The 23,903-nt window shown below is 50.0% G+C and overlaps 2 protein-coding genes and 1 non-coding gene across 7 annotated transcripts in view; 2 read left to right on the forward strand and 1 right to left on the reverse strand.

The window, feature by feature from the left end:
• The window catches only part of GRAMD2A (GRAM domain containing 2A), a 156,656-nt gene extending 153,643 nt beyond the window's left edge, over positions 1–3,013 (forward strand). For all 5 annotated transcript variants that reach the window (XM_029065572.2, XM_039912027.1, XM_029065573.2 and 2 more), the window contains exon 13: positions 2,534–3,013. In XM_029065572.2, coding sequence (XP_028921405.1) covers positions 2,534–2,678 — 145 coding nt within the window. In that variant the 3' untranslated portion in view covers positions 2,679–3,013. The remainder of the gene's footprint in view (positions 1–2,533) is intronic.
• A 5,282-nt stretch (positions 3,014–8,295) lies between these two features.
• Positions 8,296–8,433, forward strand: LOC114812340. The gene has a single exon (XR_003759996.1). It is a non-coding gene; the product is annotated as a small nucleolar RNA SNORA7 (small nucleolar RNA).
• Positions 8,434–21,591: 13,158 nt separating this feature from the next.
• SENP8 (SUMO peptidase family member, NEDD8 specific) lies at positions 21,592–23,226 on the reverse strand. The gene has a single exon (XM_029066651.2). The coding sequence runs from the start codon at positions 23,169–23,171 to the stop codon at positions 22,533–22,535; it is 639 nt and encodes a 212-aa protein (XP_028922484.1). The 5' UTR covers positions 23,172–23,226; the 3' UTR covers positions 21,592–22,532.
• Between the last annotated feature and the right edge of the window lie 677 nt (positions 23,227–23,903).

Consider the following 23,903-nt stretch of genomic DNA (forward strand, 5'->3'; position numbering starts at 1 on the left):
TCTATAGTCTAGAAATGCAAGTTCATGGCCAGAGGACTCGGGAGGGCATGTGTTCTCTGAGCACAGGCCCCCCGTTAGTGTCCATTTTCAGGTTGCTTTCACTCAGGCTCATGTTGCTGCGCACTGAACTCCGACCTTGAACTGCCGGGAGGGAGAGAGAGAGAGAGACACGTTCCAAGAGCCACACGCTGGGACCTGGGTGCCTCTGATCTCTGCTTTCTCTGGCTGTCTGTGAGGGCCTCTGGAGAGGGAGGCCAGAAAGGTTAGTCGGCCCCTCCTGAACTAGTCAATCTGGACGTTCTGTGTCCACAGCAGGCAAGAGCAGATCTCGGGCACTGTCCGTCTTCCACCCCGAACAGAGTCTATTCAAATGTCATCTTAGGGCTACAGGGATTTAGCAGCAGCAAGCCTGCAGTGAGGTTCCTGCCAGCTTAGTGCTGGGGATTAGCAGGTGTACAGAGAGCTCAGGATGAGGGGGAGGGAGAGGAAGGCCTGTGTGAGCTGGATGTCAGAGAGGGAAAGTGAAGGGTCCAAAGCAGCAGCTGCTTCACTGCTCCTCCCTTCCCCTTCCCACCTCTCCTGCTTCCAACACCCTTTTGGCCCCTATAGGGCCTAGGTAAGCAGTGGGTATCTGGTGGCCCCCTCGGTGCCTGTATAAATGAACAGTGGACCTCAGGTGGCCCTTACAGGGCCTTCGTGAGCAGTGGGCCTCGGGCAGCAAGAATCCTTGTGGGACAAATGCTGAGTGCTGGTAATGGACTGAGAGGCCACAGTGAGTGGACAAGGACGAGGCAGGAGGAAGAAGGGGCCCCAGTTGGGATCCTAGATAAACGTGAGCCAGAAATGAGTGTTAGGGCACAGACTGAATGAAGCTGAGCAAGGAGGCTGAGGCAGGGTCATGCCCTGGACCTTCGCCAGCCATTACTGAGAGCCCATTTAGGAAAACACACGTCGGGCTGAGAAACTTGACGTTGTGGATATTTTCCCATTGGGCCGGAGCTAAAGAGCAGATGGTTGAGCTTTTGCCGTTCTCTGGGCCTCTTTTGGGGACCCCAGCTGGAGGGGACCCCTCTACAGCATGGTCAGCAGTCACTCACGGTTTTCTCACTCCCTTCTCTTCCTCCACTTGTCCAGAAAGAGCTTGGGTAATTCCTCCTTGGGCTCAGCCCCCTTCTCCCTTCTGTCCCTTCCCCCGCCCCCTCCAGGTCAGCCCCATACATCACCTTTTCACCCCTCCCAAGGGTGAGGAGATCAGTTTCCAATCTTTTCTCCAGGAGCAATGCACCCAGGCCTTTCTGGGCCCTTCCTGAGCAAGGCTAGTGCAATGGTGGGAGAAGAGGAGCAGCTGAGGTCCAGGGCGGGCAGGACAAGGGCCTCTGGCACTCGCCCCATCGGGCACTAGGTCCCCTCATCCCTCTCCCTCAGCCAAGTCCCTAAATGCAATATCAGGTGTGCATTTCTCTGCTATGCACTCTGACAGTAGAATCTGCTCTGGGCCATGGGGTGGTGGAGACAAGATGGACTCTGGATTTAAAAAAATAAAACCCGTGAAATTTCTTCCCTTCCCTGCCTGCCTGCTTCCCCCCAGGCAGAGCTGGACCCCGCATCCAGCTTCAGCAGTAGGGCTCTTTGCCCCAGGGCCCGCCCCCCAGCCCCCGTGCTGCTGGCTGGCCACACGGCCCTGGAGGAAAGTTTGTCATGGAGTTGAGAACTCCTCTTTCCCCAACCCTGACCCTCGCAGCTGGCACTAAAGCCTCCCGGAAACCGGTCCCTGGCCAGCTGATCAGTGGCCCACTCGGCTTTGTTTCATGCCCAGGCCAGCATGGTCTAAGACCAGCCCCAGGCAGGGGGTGTGGACCCATAAGTGGGCAGATGTGGCTGCTGGAAGGAGCGAGAGGTCTGAGATTTAGTAAATCGTGGAACCCCGCAGGCTCCCCAGAAGCAGGCTTCTGGCCCTTCCGGTCCATCTTGAAGCCAGCTGCCGGGAGTCGCCCAGGGGGCCCGGGGCCTAGCCCCGCTGGGCTGTGTGCCGCCAAAGCTCTGCTATGGGGTTCAGACTCCACGGGACCCCGGACCAGGTGCTGGCTGACAATACCAGCCTATTAGGCCGTTTCCCTTTCCTGCAGATCCCCTATCCCCGTATAGCTCTGAGGGGCAGGAAAGGGAGCTCTAGCTGCCCAAGCACATGCCCTCCTCTCCCTTCCCTCCCCAACTTCAACCCAACGTGCAGAGACAGGAGGGGAAAGGTGAGGTCGGCAGCAATCGCTCCTTTTTGGGGAGTTAATTGCATTAATTCAATCAGTCGTGTTTATTGAGCGCTTACTGGGTACAGAGCACTGTACTTAGCACTTGGAAGAGTACAATATAACAATAAACAGATACATTCCCTCCCCACAATGAGCTTACAGTCTAGATCGAAAGAGGTGAGCTCATGGTGAACTCAGCCCCTAGCTCTATGTCCACATTCTGTGTCCCCATGCTCCGTTTAGCAACCTTCCGGGCCCGGCCTCTCCCTCTCTCCTCCCCTCCTCAGGATGGGCCTGCCTGCTGGTCACCTGGTGATGCTCCAAACTTTGACCTGGAAGTCACCCACCACTCAGCCCCATCCCAGCTCCAAGCACCTTGGGTCAAGAGGAGTCTCAGGCCAGGGGCCTGCGGGTTTTGGGATGGCTTGGTGATGGTTGGGTTGGGACAGAAATGGCCATCCTGTGTGACTTGAGCCTCCGAAACCGCTGTGCAGTGCTTGTCATCACAAAGAGGGCTCGGGAGCACTCAGTCCCAGCATCCTGGCTGCTGGGATGGAGCTGGCTCAGGGGCCCCGGTGCTGGGCCGTCACGGTGGCTTGTAAACCAGTATTTATACGGGCCCATTCTGGGTTGGCCAGGGTTCTTTGGATCCCCCACAAAATTTGTACAACTAGCTCTCCTATCGTCCCAGGGTGATGCCCGGCATAGCTCACACTGGCGGTAATAGGCTGTGAAAATATTTTAAATAAAGAAAGATATTTTCTAGAGCTCTGTGCAGTTGTTAAATTCATTTTGGGCTACTGGGGACAGAAGCTTCTCTTAAAAAAAATTTTGGAATTGCAATGGACGGTAATTCTCCTTCCTCCTTTCTCCCCACCTTCCCACCTCCTGGATTCCCACCTGGGCAACAGTGGTGGTCCCCATTCGAGGAAAGCCGGGCAATGGTGGTGGTACCGGGCCCAGGGGCTCGTGCTTCCGGCTCCTTGAGTGAAGTAAATAGTTTGTGAGAAACAGACTCCGTCACTGGCCCCCTCCCACCTCTGTCCCCTCTGCTTAGCTTCTCAAATCCCTGGACCTCCAGAACAGCATCTTCTGAAGGAAGTGGGAAGGGCAGCTCCTAACCCCAGGCAGCCCAGAAGACACTTTGACACTTCCTACCTTTTTATCTCTGAGGTCCAGGCTGTGACCCGAGCTGGTGGTGGTGATGATGACATTTCTGGTATTGTTAAGTGTTTACTATGTGCCAGGAACTGTACTAAGCGCTGGGGTGGATACAAGCGAATCGGGTTGGACACAGTCATTGTCCCACGTGGGGCTCTCAGTCTCAATCCCCATTTTCCAGATGTGGGGACTGTGGCAGAGAAGTGAAGTGACATGCCCAAAGTCATGCAGCACACTCTTCCTCCTCTCTCGCCCCGCTCCAGTCTATTCTTCACTCCGCTGCCCGGCTCATCTTCCTGCAGAAACGATCTGGGCATGTCACTCCCCTTCTTAAACAACTCCAGTGGTTGCCTGTCAACCTCCGCTCCAAACAAAAACTCCTCACTCTAGGCTTCGAGGCTCTACATCACCTTGCCCCTTCCTACCTCTCCTCCCTTCTCTCTTTCTACCACCCACCCCGCACGCTCCGCTCCTCTGCCGCCCACCTCCTCACCGTCCCTCGGTCTCGCCTATTCCGCCGTCGACCCCTGGGCCACGTCCTCCCGCGGTCCTGGAACGCCCTCCCTCCTCACCTCCGCCAAACTGATTCTCTTCCCCTCTTCAAAACCCTACTTAAAACTCACCTCCTCCAAGAGGCCTTCCCAGACTGAGCTCCTCTTCTCCCTCTACTCCCTCTGCCACCCACCCTTTACCTCTCCGCAGCTAAACCCTCTTTTTCCCCTTTTCCCTCTGCTCCACCACCTCTCCCTTCCCATCCCCACAGCACTGTACTCGTCCGCTCAACTGTATATATTTCCATTACCCTATTTATTTTGTTAATGAATTGTACATCGCCTTGATTCTATTTAGTTGCCATTGTTTTTACGAGGTGTTCTTCCCCTTGACTCTATTTATTGCCATTGTTCTCGTCTGTCCATCTCCCCCGATTAGACTGTAAGCCCGTCAAACGGCAGGGACTGTCTCTATCTGTTGCCGACTTGTTCATCCCAAGCGCTTAGTACAGTGCTCTGCACATAGTAAGCGCTCAATAAATACTATTGAATGAATGAATGAATGAATGGGATTAGAACACATGACCTTGTGATCCATACCTTTTCCTCCTGCTCGCGGGCCTTCCTTCCATGATACAGGGAGTTTCCCCTGGCAACCGGAACTGTCAGGCGTGGGCATTGGATACAGGTAAATGCAATACCCCTGGAAAGGAACCCTGCTCCCACTTGGCAGTCTCTTAGAGTTGAGGAAGAGTTCATGACCCACGGATCCGACCTGGAATTCTACGTGTAACCCTGGCAGCTGAAACCATCGGGCTGGACTGCAAAGAGAAGTGGGAAGATTAGGACGCCACACTCGAAGGAAACAAAGGCTGAGAGAGGCCTAGGTTGATTCTGAAGGTATTTAAGTGCCACATTGTGCATCCCGGGGCTGGGAAAAAATACAGTGAGAGTTAAAAGACACGGTCCCAGCCCAGGAAAGTTCTTTGGAGGAATGTCAAAAGTGATGAACAAAGATTTGAATGGGCTGACTATGAGGGGGATTTCTTTGTTTAGAGGGTCTATGGGATAGGGCTAGCCAAGGCTGGGGGGGAGGCAGCGGCTTCCCGAGACTGAGGGGGGTGGGTGTTGGTGATGGAGCTGGGAATGGAAGCCAGGGCCCATTGATGGCGGTGCGGCCCTCTGCCAGGTTCTGGGAAGGCAAGAGGGGAAGGAGCCGAGGGGGCGGGAGGGAAGGGAAATGAGAACTAGGTCACGGATGAAGAGGCCTGACAGAACTTGGTTCCATTTGAAAGCAAGGCAGCTCACCCTCCCAGCGGTGGGGCTCCCACTGCCTCCCAGGTTGTGGTGGGGTTCAGAGTGAGAAGGTGACCAACAGCATCACTGCCCCCCTCCCCTGCCAACCCCCTCCCCAATCCCCCCCCCAACACCACCCCCGATACCCAGCAGGACCTGAATTGAAAGACTCCTCTTCCCACCCACCTCCCGGGGCAGCTCCATTGCCAGCTAAAGGGCGCCCCTAGGTGGTTTTGGGATTTCCTTTCGGGTTCCACAGCAGAGACTTGAAGGCATTTTGCAACAAAATACGCCTCCTCCTTTCCGACCACATCCTACCGCAGACTCGGCAAATCTGACGTCCGCGACCTTGGCTTATTATCCATGCCTTCTCCCTCGCTTTCAAATGCCAGTTACACAGTCTGTTGCCAAATCCCATCTGTTTTGCTTCCACAACATTTCCTTCCTCTTCATCCAAACAACCACCCTGGTCCAGGCCCTTGTCATGTCCCACCTCCACTCTCTCCAGAATCCAATCCACACTTCACTCTAATTTCTAGATGATCTTCCTGAAATATTGCTCTGCACAAATCTCAAAGGAGCGGGTGAGCTGATTGAGTGCTTTAAAGCTTATGGGAAGGAGTTTCTCTGGGATACAGAGGCGACGGGCAGCTCAGCGCTTAGAATGGTGCTTGGCACATAGTAAGCACTTAAATACCTTTATTATTGTTATCATCTTTGGAGGCTCTTCCTCTCCACACCAACCAGAAACTTCTGACCATTAACTCTATTGATTGTAAGCTCTTTGTGGAGAGGGAATGGGTCTATTTATTGTTGCATTATACTCTCTCAAGCACTTGTACAGTCTCTGCACACAGTAAGAGCTCAATTATTACACTGAATGAATGAAAGAAGGTACTTGATCAGCTCTCTCCCTCTTATCCACTCGCTCCTCCCACTACACCCCAGTTTGCACTCTTCTTCTCAAGCCAACCACTCACTGTAGTGTCTTATTCTTGTCCCTTCCACGTCCAAATTCTTGCTCACACCCTCCCCCCTGCCTGGAACTCGCTCCCACCTCTAATCTGACTGTAGCGCTCCCCATCTTCAAAGCCCTTTGAAATTACATCTCTCCTCCAAAAATCCATTTCTAATTATTCTCATTCATTCAATCATATTTATTGAGCGCTTACTGTGTGCAGAGCCCTTTACTAAGCACTTGGAAAGTACAATTCAGCAACAAATAGACACAATCCCTACCCAACAATGGGCTCATAGTGTAGATGGGGGAAATCTCCAGCTTTGTTTCACTCTCCATCTGTCACTTCAACAGTACTGAGCCCTGGTGACCTCTCAACCACCTATAGTATTTATGTACATATATTACATACCCTATTACTAGGTCCTTATGACCTAGTGTACATATTTCCTTTTCCTTCTTCCTCCTATTTGTAAAGTACTTTTGCATCTGTCTCCCCAGCTAGATTGACAGTCCCTTTGAGGATAGGGATCATATCTATTTAGTGTACTCCACTAAGTGCTTACTATAGCACTCTAAACACGGGTGCTCAATAAATGCGATTGATTGAAATCTGCCTTTGATCCCCCTCCACTTAGTGAGAAGCAGCATGGCATAGTGGACAAAGCATGGGCCAGGGAGTCAGAAGGTTATAGGTTCTAATCCCCACTCTGCCACTCGTCTGCCGTGTGACGTTGGGTAAGTCACTTAACTTTTCTATGCCTCAGTTACCTCATCTGGCAGCATGGCTCAGTGGAAAGAGCCCGGGCTTGGGAGTCAGAGGTCATGGGTTCGAATCCTGACTCTGCCACTTGGCAGCTGTATGACTGGGGGCAAGTCACTTCACTTCTCTGCCTCGGTGACCTCATCTGTAAAATGGGGATAAAGACAGCCTCACGTGGGACAACCTGATTACCCTGTATCTCCCCCAGCGCTTAGAACAGTGCTCTGCACATAGTAAGCACTTAACAAATACCAACATTATTATTATTATTAAAATGGGGATTGAAACTCTGAGCCCCACGTGGGACAGGGACCGATTTGCTTGCATCCACCCCAGCGCCTAGTACGGTGCCTGGCACATAGTAAGTGTTTAGCAAACACCACAGTTATCAGTGAGTTTTTCCCTCCTCCGGAATGTCTGAAGCCTCAGAGGTTTTTGAGGAGTGGGGAACGGCGACATTCTCCAGGAAAGCCCCCTCTCTTGGGGAAACTGGGGAGCAGATTGTTTGGGTTTCGCTCTGCCTCTCATGTGCAGCGGGGCACGCTTCCTCGACTTGGGAAAGGGCGTCCAGTAAATGCCAAGTGGCATCGGATCGACCAAGTTGGCACCTCAGGGACTCAGCCACGAGGTGGCGGCAAAGGATGTGCCATTCATCTCCGGACTGCGCCTCCGTCCAGTGCAAAACCACAGGAAAAACTGCTGGCAGCCGGGGCTATTGGCTACAGAAGCGGCCGGGGAGGCCCACCCCCAACCCGACTCCTCTCACAGCCCACTCATCTCCCTGAGCAGGCACTAGCCCCTTCGAATTGACTTCTTTTGGGGAAGCAGCGTGGCTCAGTGGGGCTTGAGAGTCAGAGGTCATGGGTTCGAATCCTGACTGTGCCGCTTAATGATAACAATAATAATGTTGGTATTTGTTAAGTGCTTACTATGTGCAAAGCACTGTTCTAAGCGCTGGGGTAGATACAGGGTAATCAGGTTGTCCCACGTGGGGCTCACAGTTAATCCCCCTTTTTACAGATGAGGGAACTGAGGCACAGAGAAGTTTAGTGACTTGCCCACAGTCACACAGCTGACAAGTGGCAGAGCTGGGATTCGAACTCATGACCTCTGACTCCCAAGCCGGGGCTCTTTCCACTGAGCCACGCTGCTTGCTGGTTGACTGTGGGCAAGCCACTTAACTTCTCTTCTTCTCTGTTCCCTTATCTGTAAAAATGGAGATTAAGACTGTGAGCCTCACGTGGGACAACCTGATTACCCTGTATCTACCCCAGCGCTTAGAACAGTGCTTTGCACATAGTAAGGGCTTAACAAATACCAACATTATTATTATTATTTTCCTCTTCTGTAGAGATGAAATGGACTCCTTACTATGGCCCGCCCCTCCCAGCGTCGCACCTGGAGAGTTTCCAGTACTCCACCAGTCTCGACTATGGGAGGGAAAGTCAAGCAGAGGCCTACCCATTCCATTCCTAACTTGGGCAGTGGCTAGCGAGTGGAAGGCCATCTGCTACAAGTCAAAACTCCCCTGTCGCCGAGCGGCAGCAGCTTGGGAGAGAGTCGGGGGCTGAGTCTCAGGTTTACTGCATGGAAGGAGGCATTGGTAAACTGCTTCCGTATATTTACCGAGAAAACTACCAGAACAATTGCAGGTGGAGGTGGGGCGTCCTGGGAGAGATGTGTCCGTGATGATGCTACGGGTCAGACACGACTTGACAACGTAAGACAACAACAACAACACATACGTCCTTTGCCCAATCTGGCCACCTTGCATCTACCCCAATACTTAATATAGTGCTTCACACATAGTAAGTGCTTAACAAATACCATAAAAAAACCTGCCTCCTCCCTGTTTGCCTTTCCCTCTTCTCCACACCCGTCCCCCACCCCGCCACACCTCACCACGCCTCTCCCCGACAACAAGCACACCATCCCTCCTAGGAGGCCCAGAAACAACTGATTGCTGGATAAATATCATCGGTTGACCGATGAAAATAAAATATCTCTTTCTCCCTGTACTCTGTTCCCTTCCAGAGAAGAGCATGTACAGACCTGAGGGGTGCTCAGGGACACTTATGCCTAGATTTGGGGTGAAGCCAAAGTTAAGTTGGAACGGGTGAGCCTTTTCTCTAGGTTTTCACACCTGGAACAACCAGGCCACCTCAATAGAGACGTGGTAGGAGACTGCCGTGTTCTACGCTCTCCTCCACATCCGACTCGATTCCCAGGACAAAGTCCCAGAGGCTCGGGCCTGGAATGGCGGTCCAAACTGGAGCGGCGAAGCCACGGAGCAGTGGAGCGTCTCCGGAGATGGATGGAAGCTCATCCGCTGAAGTCAGGTGGGGAATGGGATGTGGCCAGGCCAGGAGGGGGCCTTTGACCTGAACCTCTGGTTCCTTCCATCTAGTACTGACTCCTTTGAACCAGTGTTTATTGAGCACTTATTGTGCACAGAGCACTGTACTCAGCACTTGGGAGAGTACACTAGAGTACACTTGGGAGAGTACACTAGTAGAGAAGCAGTGTGGCTCAGTGGAAAGAGCACGGGCTTTGGAGTCAGAGGTCATGAGTTCAAATCCCAGCTCTGCCACTTGTCAGCTGTGTGACTGTGGGCAAGTCACTTAACTTCTCTGGGCCTCAGTTACCTCATCTGTAAAATGGGGATTAAGACTGTGAGCCCCACGTGGGACAACCTGATTCCCCTGTGTCTACCCCAGCGCTTAGAACAGTGCTCTGCACATAGTAAGCGCTTAACAAATACCAACATTATTATTATTATTACACTATCACGGTGTAGTGGAGAGAGCATGGGCCTGGGAGTCAGAAGGTCATGGGTTCTAATCCCTGCTCTGCCACCTGTCTGCTTTGTGACCTTGGGCAAGTAAATCGGGTTGGACACAGTCCCTGTCCCACATGGAGCTAACAGTCGTAACTCCCAATTTACAGGTGAAGTAACTGAGGCAAAGAGGAAGTGAAGTGACTCATCCAAGGTCACACAGTAGACAAGAGGTAGATCTGGGGTTAGAACCTAGGTCCTTCCGACTCTCAAGTCTGTGCTCTATCCACTAGGCCACGCTGGACCCAGCATGTCTCCCTAGCCTTTTTACTGAACTTCCCATGTGTTTTTCATATGTAATTGACCCCCAAAGCGTCCTTCTCCACTGCCCCATGCAGGTCTGGGGATCCTACTGGCCCAGCCCCAACTGATTCCAGAATACTCCATTCTTATAAAATCACCCTGGGCGTGGGAGCTGGCCTGGCCCTGGAGAGAGCAGAGACTGGGCTGCTGTTGGGATGCAGGGAAGTTGTCTACCAACTCTGTTGTATTGAACTCTCCCAAGCATTTAGTACAGTGCTCTGCACATGGTAAGCGCTCAATAAATACCATTGATTAATTGACAGGCTTCTGGACATAGAAGAGGCTGGAAGCACATCGGCCTACTATTGGAATACAGGAATGCAGGGAAGTTGTCTACCAACTCAATTGTACTGAACTCTCCCAAGTGCTTAGTACAGTGTTCTGCACACAGTAAGTGCTCCATAAGTAGGATTGATTGACAGTGGGACAGCATGATTCAGTGGCTGGAGTTCTGTGAGCGATGAGCTAAAGCAGGATGCCTGCGCAAAGAGGCGACCCTCGAATCGGCTCTTTGAAGGTCCTTGGGGCAGTTTCCGGGAGCCCTTAGCCATAGGACCCTACCGCTAGCCGAGGTGATGTTTGAGCCAGGACCGAGCAGGCAGCCGATCAACCCAAGGCCCCAACCTGATGTTGCCATGTGGAAAGGTGGAATGTTGAGCAAGTAATCGCCGTCAGTGGCTGCCTGCCTCATTTTTTACTTCCTAAGCAAACCTGTCGTAACTGTTGGCTTTAACCCTTGTGGACAGCTCATTCTAGGCTGGGGCTGCAGCAAAGGAGCCGACTTTTCCTTTCGAGAGGGAGGGCAGAGCATGGAAAAAGTTGTTATGGAGGGAGGCAAAACGGTGTGGGATTTGGGAGGGATGGGCAACCTCCGGAGAGTTCGCTGGCCAGAAAGACCCATTTGCAGGTCCTCCAATTCCCCTATCAGTAAACACTTTTCTGTCTGACTCCCCTTTTAGAGTGAAAACTCCTTGTGGGCAGGGAATGTGCCTCGTGTTTCTGCTGCTTTTTCGTGTGGGCTTTCTACAGTGTATTGCAGTCGTCTAGACTGTTAGCTCGTCCTCTAGACTGTAAGCTCCTTATGGGCAGTGTATGAGTCTATTGTACTCTCCCAAGCGCTTAGTACTGTGCTCTGCACACAGTAAGCGCTCAATTAATTTGATTGACTGACTGCACTCAGTTGGCACTCAATAAATACTACTGCTGCTGTTTCTACTATCTATCTATTAGCATGGGTTCAAGGGCCCTGACATTGAAGGAACTGCAGATGTTCTCGTTGCAGAACTGGGGCCCTCTGAAGGACTTCCCATTCCGCCATCCCCATTTTCCAGCGGAAGAAGCCAATTCTCGAGGAGTAAAGCGGCCCAAGGTAGCTAGATGCTTGAGTGGCACAACAGAAATAGCACTCAATTATGATATTGATTAAGCACTTAGTGTCACTAAGCGCCACGCGCTCTGCTAAGTGCTAGGGTAGAAGCTGAAACCATGTCTGTCCCACATGGGGCTCAGAATCTAAGAGGCTGGAAGAGCAGGTTCTTGTCCCCTGTTTTATAGATGAGAAGACTAAGGCCCAAAGAGGTTAGGTGATTGCCCAAGGTCACCCAACAAGATAGAGGCAGAGCTGGGGCGAGAACCCACGTGCTATTTCCACTAGGCCGTGGGAACTCCAGGTCCTGGATTCTCCAGTCTGAGTCACTCGGCCATAAGGTTATTAAATCTGAAGACGTTTCTATGCGGAGCTGAATTATCTAGAGCCAGAGCCTCGCTGTTGCTGACGAGATTGGCTTGGAAACTGAACCGGGCAACACTGTGGGGAAGGGTCGCGACGTGACCTGGATCACTTCCAGCAGGAGGTAGAGTTTGTTGGCAGTAGCTTTCCCATGAGCGCTTTCCCTGGGCTGCTCCTATACCGGCGAGATGGTCAGCAATCCGCACTCTTTGCCATGGCCAGGGCAGGTGACAACTTCCTCCCTCCACTGCAGCAGGTGCTCAGCATTTCCAGTCTGGTCGTCTGAGCGGGCCACAGAGGCTCATAAAAGAACTAAGTACACGTTGAAAGTAACCTCAAGTTCCATCTTCATTACAGATTACACCCACGGACCCAAGCTACGCTAGTTTCAGGGTAGGGAACCTCTCCTTGAGTTTCTAGAAGTTAAAAAAAAAAACTCCCAAAGGTAATTGTGGGGTGTTTTCTAAACTGACCTCTGATCTCCCACTGACTTTTACAACACTTGCTGAAAAGAAAAGTCCTCTCTTTGCTGTGGCTAATCTGTTTCCGTGGAGAAAGATTTCCTCCTGGATGCCGGGAATCAGACTCTTCTACCAGGGGCACTGGTGGAAAATACGGGGCCGCTGAGGCAGCAGGCAGAGGGACCCCAAAATGCACTTGAACAGACCGGCCCCTTTTTGAAAGCAGGGTGGATTACCACTCAATGTCTCTTCTGCTTTGGTCCAGAGATCCTTGAGTGGTATTTATTGAGTGCTTACCAGGTGTAAAGCACAATGCTAAGCATTTGGGAGCATACCGTAACAGTAAGAAATGTACTCCCTGCCCTCTAGAAGCTAAACTCAAATGGGAGAGAACTTCTCTTGTCCCTGGAAAAGTACCAGAATTCCCCGCCGCCGATCCCAACTCACCTCTGGGGAATGGAAAGGTAAGCCTGGGCCTCAGGACATACTGAAGTCAGTCACTCAATCATATTTATTGAGCACTTACTGTGTGCAGAGCACTGTACTAAGCAATTGTCAGAGCACAGTATAACAACAGGCACATTCCCTGCCCACAATGAGTTTATGGTCTAGAGGGGGAGCCAGATATTAATATAAATAAATAAAACTACAGATATGTACGTAAATGCTGTGGGGCTGCGATAGGAGGATGAATAAAGGAAGCAAGTCAGGGCAACGCAGAAGGGAGTTGAAGAAAAAGAAAAGAGGGCTTAGTTGGGGAAGGCCTCTTCGAGAAGATGTACCTTCAATACGGCTTTAAATGGGAGGAGAATAATTGTTGGACATGAGGGAGGGTGTTCCAGGCCAGAGGCAGGACATGGGCAGGAAGTCACGGAAGTCTGTGGTCCCTGCAGGAGCTGGAAAGGAGATGGTCAGAGGAGTCTCAGCACAGATGCTTCCCCCATTAGAGTGTAAACTCCTTGTGGACAGGACCTGTGTTCTGTGTTTTTGTTGCTCTTTTCCAAGCCCTTAGTAGAGTGCACTGCACTCAGTTGGTGCTCAGTAACGGTCAGGGGATAGTCAGAGGCATCACAGGAGAGATGCCAGGCTTCAAGGTGGTGTCCCCTCTCCTATGACTGTTGCCTTGGGAATGGTAGCCTTTAGAAGTGCTGTTGCATTCAGGCCCAGGTGTGCCCTCATCTCTAATAATAATTGTTAAGCACTTACTACGTGCCAGGACTCTATACTAATCACTGGGGTGGATACAAACAAATGCGGTTGGACATAGTCCCTGTCCCACATGGAGCTCAAAATCTTAACCTCCATTTTACAGATGAAATAACTGAGGCACAGAGGAAGTGAAGTGACTTGCCCAATGTCACCCAGTAGAAAAGTGGTGGAGCCAGGATAGGAACCCAGGACCTTCTGACTCCCAGGCCCATGCTCTATCCACTAGACCCCTCTCCCTTCTGCACTGCCCTTGTACTTGGATCTGTACCCTCTAAGCACTCAACATTCATCCTCCCATTAGCCCCACAGCCCTGATGTACATATCTGTGATGTATTTATATCAATGTCCATCTTCCCCTCTAGACTGTAAACGCCTTGTGGGCAGGGAACAGGACTACCAACTCTGTTGTACTGTACTCTCCTAAGGGCTTAGTACAGTGCTCTGCACCTGGTAAGTGCTCAATAATTACCATTGATTGATTGACTAAGGAGGCTCTGGCCCGTCAGGGCGGAATCAGTTGCTGCTTGGCCACCTAGAAGCCCAACCCCTGGCAAATTTTCTGCATGTCTGGACAACTTAGAGGGGGCGCTGGGGCAGAGCAGAGGTGCTGGAGCAGAGCAGAGGTGCTGGGGCTCTGCCTGGGAACACCTGGGTGAGCGCCAACAAATCCTGCCCCCGGATGGGCAGTATAGCCTAGTGGATAGAGCACGGGCCTGGGGTCAGAAAATCATGGGTTTTAATTCCGGCTCCGCCACTTTGCTGTGTTACCTTGGGCACTCACTTCACTTATCTGTGCCTCCGTTCCCTCATCTGTAAAATGGGGATTGAAACTGTGAGCCCCACTTGGAACAGGGACTGTATCCAACTCCATTTGCTCGTATCCACCCCAGTGCTTAGTACAGGATCTGGCGCATAGTAAGTGCTTAACAAATACCCTCATAAGGGTTAAACCCTAGCTCAGAGTGCCGTTTCTGCATTCTTTCCCGTTTCCCATCCCGTCGGACTCACTGACCGGAAAGGCTGGCTGAGCCCGGCCCCCCTGAATCCGAGCGGGCTGAGCCCAGCTCCCCCTGAATCCGAGCGGGCTGAACACGATGCTCTGGCTCCGTGGTCTGCAGCTCGGCAGCCTCCCCACCCGTGGTTTCTGTGGCTTTCCGAGGCAGCCGGCGGCTCTAGGGGCCATGCAGACGCAGCGGGGCGGCCCTCTCTGTTGCCAATTAGGGGATCTGATTACCTCGATGTGCCCCTTCTGGCAGGGTTGCACTATGTATTCTGAAGGAAGCCGCCCTCATATCCAGCCTTCACCAAGAAATCTGGGGCCTAGATTCTCAGCCTGGCAGGACGGATGACCGTATTAGATTTCTTCTTCTGTAGTGGGACAATGGCTCTTTCTCTAGCTAGCACGAAAAGCCCCAGTGACCATCCCCACGGGCCGCTGGGCCTCTGGCCGTTTGGGAGGGGGCCCTGGGAGCCAACGAGAGAGGAGGAACCCTGGGGCCCGAAGGGTGATCCGCCGTTGATCATCCGAGGTAAAGGGTTGCCATTTTTACTTAGGGAAAGAGGCAGAAGCTAGAAGGAATGACGTGGGCTGTGATTCTAGAACAGCTCACACTGTGGGCCGTGGTGTGAATAGCTCTCTTCCGCTTGCCAGCGATGTGGTTTGTGGTTCCTCGGGGCAGAGTTACGTGGCGAGACAAGGCCATTGAGCCACGCCTTGGCTTGTTCCCTCTGTCACACAGAGACTGTATTAGTAGCACAGCACAGCAGAATTGTTTTTTTCTCAAGGAAAATGTTTATTGTCTTTTTGCTCTCATTTCTTCTCCCACTGCCTTCTGCTTCGCCTTTGCATGTGCACTGTCTATATCCACCCCTCCCTTGGCCCCACGGCACTCGTGTACCTATCTGTAATTTATTTATTTATATTTATGTCTGTCTTCCCCTCTAGACTGCAACCTTGTTATGGTCAGGGAATGTGTCTATCAACTCTGTTATTCTGTATTTGCCGAAGCATTTGGTACAGGGTTCTGCACAGTAAGTGCTTAAGAAATACGATTGATTGATTGATTGACCTCTGATATTTACTGAGCACCTCCCAAATGCAAAGTATTGTACTAATCACTTAGGAGACAACATCAGAAGTGAAATGCCCTTTCTCTGCTCTCTACCCTCCAATCTTCCACTAATTCCCAGTACTAGAGTCTGTTTGCTTTTCTCTGTGAAAAGAAATTTCCTTTCCCCATCCATGTTTATCGTTTGAATTTGACAAGAGCAGAAATGATCCCACAGTCTCCCTACCCCTCCAAGCTCTTCATTTCTGGGCACCTTTTGTGCTCTACAGGGATCTGGTTTCTTTCATTTGGTTTCTGGCAAAGAAGCCACCATCTGATACCGTGCCAGTGTCTCTATTTTAAGGTGGGAAGAAGAGTGAACAGCATTTCAAATGTGGCCTTAGTTCAGTAGGTATTGATTCTGAGCAACCTTTTTTTTTTAATGGTATTTGTTTAGCACTTACGATGCACCAGACATTACTAAGCACCGGGGTAGATAAAAGCTAATCCATTTGGACACAGTCCATGTCCCACGAAGGGCTCATAGTCTTCATCCCCATTTTATAGGTAAGGTAACTGAGGTTCAGAGAAGTGAAGTGACTTGCCCAGGGTCCCAAAGCAGACAAGTGGCAGAGCTGGTATTAAAACCCAGATCCTCTGACTCCCATGCCCATGCTCTATCCATGAGGCCACGCTGCTTCTTCATCAACCAGTTGATTAACCCCTCTCTAGTCTACCTGGGGGCATCACGTAGGTTTAAATTGGCTTCATTCTTTATAAACTCTGCTTGTTCCCCAAACTCCTTGTGGATAGGGATTGTGTCTACCAACTCTGTTGTACTGTGCTGTCCCAAAAGCATAGTAAGCGTTCAACAGGTATCATTGATTGATTGATTGAATTGGTAGCCCCTGATTGCTTCTAATAATAATAATAATAATGTTGGTATTTGTTAAGCGCCTACTATGTGCAGAGCACTGTTCTAAGCACTGGGGTAGATACAGGGTAATCAGGTTGTCCCACATGAGGTTCACAGTCTTAATCCCCCTTTTACAGATGAGGTAACTGAGGCACAGAGAAGTGAAGTGACTTGCCCACAGTCACACAGCTGACAAGTGGCAGAGCAGGAATTCAAACCCATGACCTCTGACTCCCAAGCCTGGGCTCTTTCCACTTAACCATGCTGCTTCTCCTGACGGGAGAGACTTTCAGCCTTTCCCAGGCGAGTTTATTATGGTCTTCCCCGCTACTGGTTCCCACTGGCTCCAACCCTCACGTGGCCAATTCCCTGACAGGAGGGAAGATCGCAATATGCAAATGTGCAAATACGATCTTCTCCCTTGGGCTTTCTCTGCAGCCTCTGTAATCTGCTTCCCCTTCTACCCGGCAGTGTCTTGGGAGCTGATTACTGTCCTGGCAGTATAAAACACTGCATTCATTTGGAGAACTGCAGCTGGTCTTTACATCAGGCAGGTGTCGAGAAGCAAGAGAGCAGGCAGACGTTTCTAGCTCTCGGCTGATGACAGCTACATTTTTGATGTCTGACAGGCAGTCTGTCAGATGGCCTCTGAAAGCCCTGATCCCTACTACCAGGCCTGCTACTGATTCAGCCTCTGTTTCTCCTTTTGAAAAGGAGGAAAAGGAAAATGACCGTTTAGCCCAGGGCTCTAATCATGGCTTCCATTCCCTCCTTGGTGACAGTCACTTGCATTTTGAAAGAGCCAATATCTTGAGACTCTCAGGAGTTATCACTTTTCTCTGGTGACTTATTAAGTCCCTTTAACTAATTAGGAAAACAGGGTCCTGCCCATATATGGCCAACAGTTGGAAATGCTTTCATTTTAAAGTATGGAATAGATAGCTCATCTACGTTCATTTACATTTTGGGCTCCCATATGGCATAGGTTCACCCACCAAGTGATATGAGACCTAAGGTGGCCCAGGGAGATAGCCCTGATCCAATGGGCAATTAGCCAACCTACTCTCCTTGGACTAATTTGGTTCCCCCGAACCCACCAGAAAGGGGAGCAGCCAATTCATGAAGAAAAATCCTGGTACAAAGAAGTGCTTGTACTCTCTACTGCACCTAAGATGTAGTAGTTGCTTGCTCAGTTTAATACTTAAACTTCTCGGGACAAAAGTCCCAGAACTAGGCAGGCTCTGGAGAAACCTCAGCCTCATCTATCTCACTCTTGATCCCTTGCCCACATCCTCCCTCTGGCCTGGAATTGCCTCCCCCTTCATACCTGGCAGGCCGCAGCGTGGCTCAGTGGAAAGAGCATGGGCTTTGGAGTCAGGGCTCATGAGTTCGAATCCCAGCTCTGCCACTTGTCGGCTGTATGACTGTGGGCAAGTCACTTAACTTCTCTGTGCCTTAGTTCCCTCATCTGTAAAATGGAGATTGAGACTGTGAGCCCCATGTGGGACAACCTGATTCCCCTATGTCTACCCCAGAGCTTAGAACAGTGCTCGGCACATAGTAAGCGCTTAACAAATACCAACATTATTATTATTATTATTACCACTCTTCTCACCTTCAAAGCCTGATTTAAGCCCTTTTTTCCCTACTCACTCTCTCTTCTGCATTGCCTACGCACTTGGATCTGCACTCTTTAAGCACTTGATAGTCACCCCACCCTTATCTGTCATTTACACATTTATATTAATGCCTGTCTCCCCTTCTAGAGTGTAATCTCACTGTGGGCAGGAAATGTGTCTACCAATAATGTTGGTAATTGTTAAGCACTTACTATATGCAGAGCAGGCCCACAGTCTTCATCCATTTTCCAGATGAGGGAACTGAGGCCCAGAGAAGTGAAGTGACTTGCCCAAAGTGGCAGAGCCGGGATTCAAACCCATGACCTCTGGCTCCCAAGCCCAGGCTCTTTCCAATAAGCCACACTGCTTCTCAAGTGCCCTGAACGGTGCGGTGTACCTAGTAAGCGCTCCATAATACAATACCATTTTTTTGAATGGCATTTGTTAAGTGCTATGGATAGGTACAAGACTATCCAGTTGGACACAGTTCCTGTCCCACATGGGACTCACAGTCTCAATCCCCATTTTACAGAGGAGGTAACTGAGGCCCAGAGAAGTGAAGTGACTTGCCTAAGGTCACACAGCAGACATGTGGCAGAGCCAGGATTAGAATCTAGGTCCTCCGACTCCCAGGCCTGTGGTCTTTCCACTAGGCCTCGCTGATTCTCATCGATCAATTACCATGGATTGATTCGAGTTCTTCCTACATCCCCGCAGCCCCCTCTTTTCTACCAACAATGAAGGTGATCCCACCCTTTCCTGTCCTAGTTGCGGAGTAGCCCGCCTTAGGAATTACTTGTGGGATTCAAGTTCTTCCTTATGATAGCCAAAGTTCAACTTAAAGTCTACATCCTCCTTTTTCATCTTAATGAAAATGGAAACTAATTCATTATTACTTTTTTCCCTTATAGCTTTTCCTCACACTCCAAATTTTAAATTGCTATAACCAAATCCCCTCCCAAATCTAAAAGATAGTTATCAAGTTGGCCACAAGCCGCCTTGCCTCCTGAATGATGGAGTAATCTGAGCCATTTCTGCCCCACAGGGTTATACTAGGTTATTCAAGAATCGCTAAAATCCCCTAATCATTAACAACTTCTGGCACTTTAAACCACAGCAGGGATTGTGTTTAATTTAGTGTGTCTAGCTCCCTTGCATTCCCTCTATTCAGGTGACTCACAGTATCTGGGGAAGGATCATAACAAACTCAGAATTTGTGTCACTTGAGAACAGGCTTATTCACATACCCTGCAACTACAGGAGGGCTGAAGAGAATAACAGCATTTGCAGAGAACTTGCTCTCCTGTTCACTTTGTCTTAGGTAAGGACAAATAACCAAGTTATCACCAAGGTCTGGACTACATTCAGTTCTTTTAGAATCGGAGTTTCCACTCTGAGTTCTGGAGAGACTGTGAGAGCAAAAAGAAGGAATGCTCTCTGGACAACACGCATCTCTCTGGATATAGGAGGACATGGTGTAGGAAGGACTACCACATGGTACTGGAGGAGCCGAGTGGCACAGCAGAAGTGTGCTGGGCTCCTACCCCGGAGTTGGATAATTCGAAACCAATCTCTGCTAGCTGTTTAATTCCTGAACTTGGGTTAAAAATTTGAGGCGGCTGGTAAAAAGTGGGGAAGAACCAGGATTCTAAAAAGTGGGGAAGACTGGGATCAGAACCCAGATCCTCTGACTCCCAGACCTGTGCTTTTTCCATTAGGCCACACCACTTCTCCTCAGACTGTGAGCCCAGGTGGATTGTGTCTGACCCGTTTATGTTGTATCAACCCCGGGACTTCGAATAGTGCTTGATACACAGTAAGCACTTTACTGTGCTTACCATTTTAAAAAGGAGAGCTAACACGCCTCACCCTCTTCCTTAGCTTAAAATCTAGGCATTGTTGTCATCTAGAAAATCTCAAACCACAATTAAAGACAAATGTCACAGACAGCAATAGTTGGGAGTGGGGTTTTGTTTTTCAGGATGCTTTCTGATAGGGCAATATTTCAAATGATAGAAAGACACATCTGCTGTGAGGTTGGCTTGAGGTCGAGGGCAGCAAAATTCCTGAGACATTTTCTAGACATTTTGCCTATTCTAGACCTAAGCATAAGTGGGGAAGCCAAGAGAGGCCTTGAGCAGGTGCAACACTTTGCCATAATTCAAGACTTCAATAGCCACTTCCAGCACCATTTGGGCTTGGTAGCGAGTAAACCCCAGCCACTGGGCCCATTCTCCCCACCTCCTGCCTGACCCCGGAGCTGAAAATATGCCAACTGCCTCCTGACTATGGAGACAGCAGCTGGAGGGGAGAAGGGCCAACGGGATCCACCTCTGAGGCTATAAATGTATCGATAGCTACCGCAACAGCTGGTAAGGCACCCAGAGACACAGAGAGAGAGGGAGGGAGAGGGCAGGGGAGGTGAGCCATGGAGAGGAAAGCTTGAAGGAGCAGCAGGGTCCTTGGAAGGAGAAAGAGGCGAAGGGAGTGAGCAGAGAAGGCTGGTGACATACTGCAACTGTAGCATGCTTCCCCTTTTCCCTCTGCTCCCTCTCTGCCCCCTTTCACCTCCCTTCAGCTTAACCCCTTTTCCCCCCTTTCCCTCCCCTTCCCCTCAGCACTGTGCTCATTTGTATATATTTTTATTACCCTATTTATTTTGTTAATGAGGTGTACATCCCCTTGATTCTATTTATTGTGATTAAGTTGTCTTGTTTTTGTCCAACTGTCTCTCCTGAGTAGACTATAAGCCTGTCAATGGGCAGGGATTGTCTCTATTGCCGAATTGTACATTCCAAGTGCTTAGTACAGTGCTCTGCACATAGTAAGTGCTCAATAAATACTAATGAATGAATGAAGCTTCTAGTTAAGATAACAAAAGTCCAGGCTGTCAAGAGGCAAGCTGACGGACACATTTTAGAGGGGTTTTTTTGCCCTCCCTCCCTCCCTCCCCTGCCTTTTCGGGTTGTGATTCTGTTTGGATCTGTATGTACAGTACTTTCCTCCCTTTGGCTTGGCATTTTTGATCAAATGTCTTCCATTTGAAAACTGGATACAGTCTAACAGCAGTCTTTCCCTCACCCAAAGTTTTTTCCCCTGTAGTCAATTGGTGGTTGAATCCAAACGACCCAGATGCACCCACCCAGTTCTCCCTCACTCTAGGGTTTGCACCTGTACAGGGTCCTGCAATAAGGAAAGCTGGCATTGTTGTGCTCCCCCCATGTCCAAGGCCGCATGTGTGGGCATGGGCACAGCCCTTAGTAATAATAAAAATAATGGGATTCCCTAAGCACTAGGTACCAGGTACTGTACTATGCGCTGGGGTAGATACAAGATAATCAGTTTGGACACAGCCCATGTCCCACATGGGGCTCACAATCTTAATCCTTATTTTACAGATGAGGTAACTGAGGCCCAGAAAGGTTAAGTGACTGGCCCAAGGTCACACAGCAGACAAGTGGCAGAGCTGGAATTAGAACCCATGACCTTCCGATTCCCAGACCTGTAATATATGCTTCCTATTTGGGAGTCTGGGGGAAAGGAATAAACACAACTTGACTGTGAAGGCCCAAGTATTTATTTGCATCAGATGGTTATCTCGGGCAGGAACACTCTTAGCAGTGTTCCTTAAAATTACAGAGCTTCCAAGTGAGGGTGGGATGAGGGAAAGAGTAACGGAACCAAGCACGGAAACCCCCAAAAACACTTGAGGTTTGATCAGCACAGCCAATCAATCTGCTGCTGTCGCCGACAGGCCAACCCTAGCAATGTGGTAGTGAGACCTTCTAAGAATGGGAGACTCAATGGGAGGGTGAGTTCACATCAGCCTTTCCAAGATTTGCAAGCGAAAAGCAGATAGAGGGGCCTCTGCATGGTGAGGACTGAGCCACCCCCTGCCAATTTAAGTATGAACTGAGATATTTGTTCCAATCTGAGTTGTCTGATTGTTCTGAATCCACTGGCCACTGCAGGAAGTTAGCGAACTGAGTGTTTCCCTCTTTTCAATTTGTGTCAGGTGGTCACCAGTCCTCTCTTAAAGAAAGGTTCTCTTTGGCAACCCAGGCATACTTCATTCATTGTAGTTTATATGCACATCAAAATTATTTTAACTGTGGATCGGGATGTAAATGCAGAGTTAAATTGATCTCAGCAGTACAACGATCTCATGCAGTAAGAATTTAAGGCAGATTTGGGGCTCCAGGGCAACTCATCATCCTCCTCCCTCACCCCAAGACACTTTAGCAGCACCTACTGCACTGAATCAGGACAAAAATGGGATATTCCCTGGGGTAATGGAAAATGTAGCCCACCCCAGAGGCATGACAGGCTTTTTTTTTCCCCCCAGTAAAGAGTGAGGAGAACAAAGTCTCAAGACTGGGCATCTCCCTCAGGCACTGGATGCGGGCAGAATCCACCGGACACGTACAATGAAGCAGGCGAGGCAAGAAGGGAGAGCATTTCAGGAAACCACCCGAGTGGTTTCTCTTAACGGAGATCATTTCCTCGAAAGTCTGGCAACGAGGTCCTTCCACTCAGCCCTCTTCTGGGTGATGTAAGCAGGAGTGAGGTGCTGCAGTCCCGATTCTGGCTGGGCCCTAAACATTCGCTGACACAGGGCCTCTGTGTTGCAGATCACATACATCCCACAGTCGTAGCTGTTCTGTTGAGCAGGCGTCTTCTCTTCCACAAAGACAGTTTTATCTCCTCTTTTGCCCAAGAAGGCCTCGAGTTTCCCTGCTACCTGCCTGGCATGGACAGAGTTGCTTCTGCTATGGGAGTCATAGTGGGAAAAGCCATTCTTTTCCTGCTCATAAACCAACAGGCTCCAGTGGGTTCCCCCGGCTGCTTGGCTGGAGTTATCGTTGATAGGCAGGAACACTACCTGCTTTTGGGGCAGATTCAGGGGCTCAAGGAATAAGGCCACCTCCTCTGGGCAGCTGGTGCACTTGATAAACTGAGTCACTTCGGGGCTGACGAAGCAGACTTGCTCCGAACAGTCGACGAACTGGCCGCTGGCAAAGTACTCAAAGGCAAACCCGATAATGTGGTCATTGAGCCAATTGGGCGGGTCCAACAGCCTTAAATCTGATTGCCGCAATAAACTGTCCATGTAACTCAAGACAACAGGGTCCATCCTGGGCAGCGGGGCGGGTGGGGGGGGTGGTCTGCCTGGGAACTCTAAAACCTGCAGCAAAGGGTAGAGAACACAGCGTTGACAAAAGGAACCATCCGTACCTTTTACCCAGCTTGAGGGCAACTAGTTTGAACGACTAGAAACATTTTCTTCTTTGAATTAAATGAAAAGCGACAAATCTTTGTTTCTCCTTAAAGAGCAGGGATCAATTAAAAGGTCAGGTTATTATTTGCCAAATAAAAGTGGTATTTATTGTGTACTTGGCAATGCATCAGGCATGGTGGCCCGGGGATAATGAATGATCTCCTTGCATTCCCCCCGCTCCCCCCAAAAGCAGTTTGGTAAGAGTGACTTCACTAACTGTATATGGAAATGGCAAGCAGAGGACTCAGGGAATATGGTTCATTTCATTGCTGACCTTTAAGGAGTGTAAAGATAAAGTATTCCTCCCTTTCCATCCCCTAAATGGAAACTGACATTGTAGTTAAGGAAAGAAATGTGGATAGATTGTAGGAGTAAGTATTCTAGTACTAGTTCTGGGGAAAATCCTCTAACCACTCTTTGCCTCAGTTTCCCATCTGTAAAATAAGCATCTTTAAAGGATATTGAAAAGACTTTATAATTGTCTCCTGGGCATCTCTAGACTGTCAGCTCATTATGGGCAGAGAACGGGTCTGCTAATTCTGTTATATTGTACTCTCCCAACCACTTAGCGTTCATTCAATCGTATTT

This window comes from Ornithorhynchus anatinus, chromosome 5, assembly GCF_004115215.2.
Source record: "Ornithorhynchus anatinus isolate Pmale09 chromosome 5, mOrnAna1.pri.v4, whole genome shotgun sequence".
Lineage (NCBI taxonomy): Eukaryota > Metazoa > Chordata > Mammalia > Monotremata > Ornithorhynchidae > Ornithorhynchus > Ornithorhynchus anatinus.

Excerpts from the sequence above, each read along its gene's own strand:
- SENP8 (XM_029066651.2), bottom strand. The coding sequence starts at position 23,171 with ATGGACCCTGTTGTCTTGAGTTACATGGACAGTTTATTGCGGCAATCA.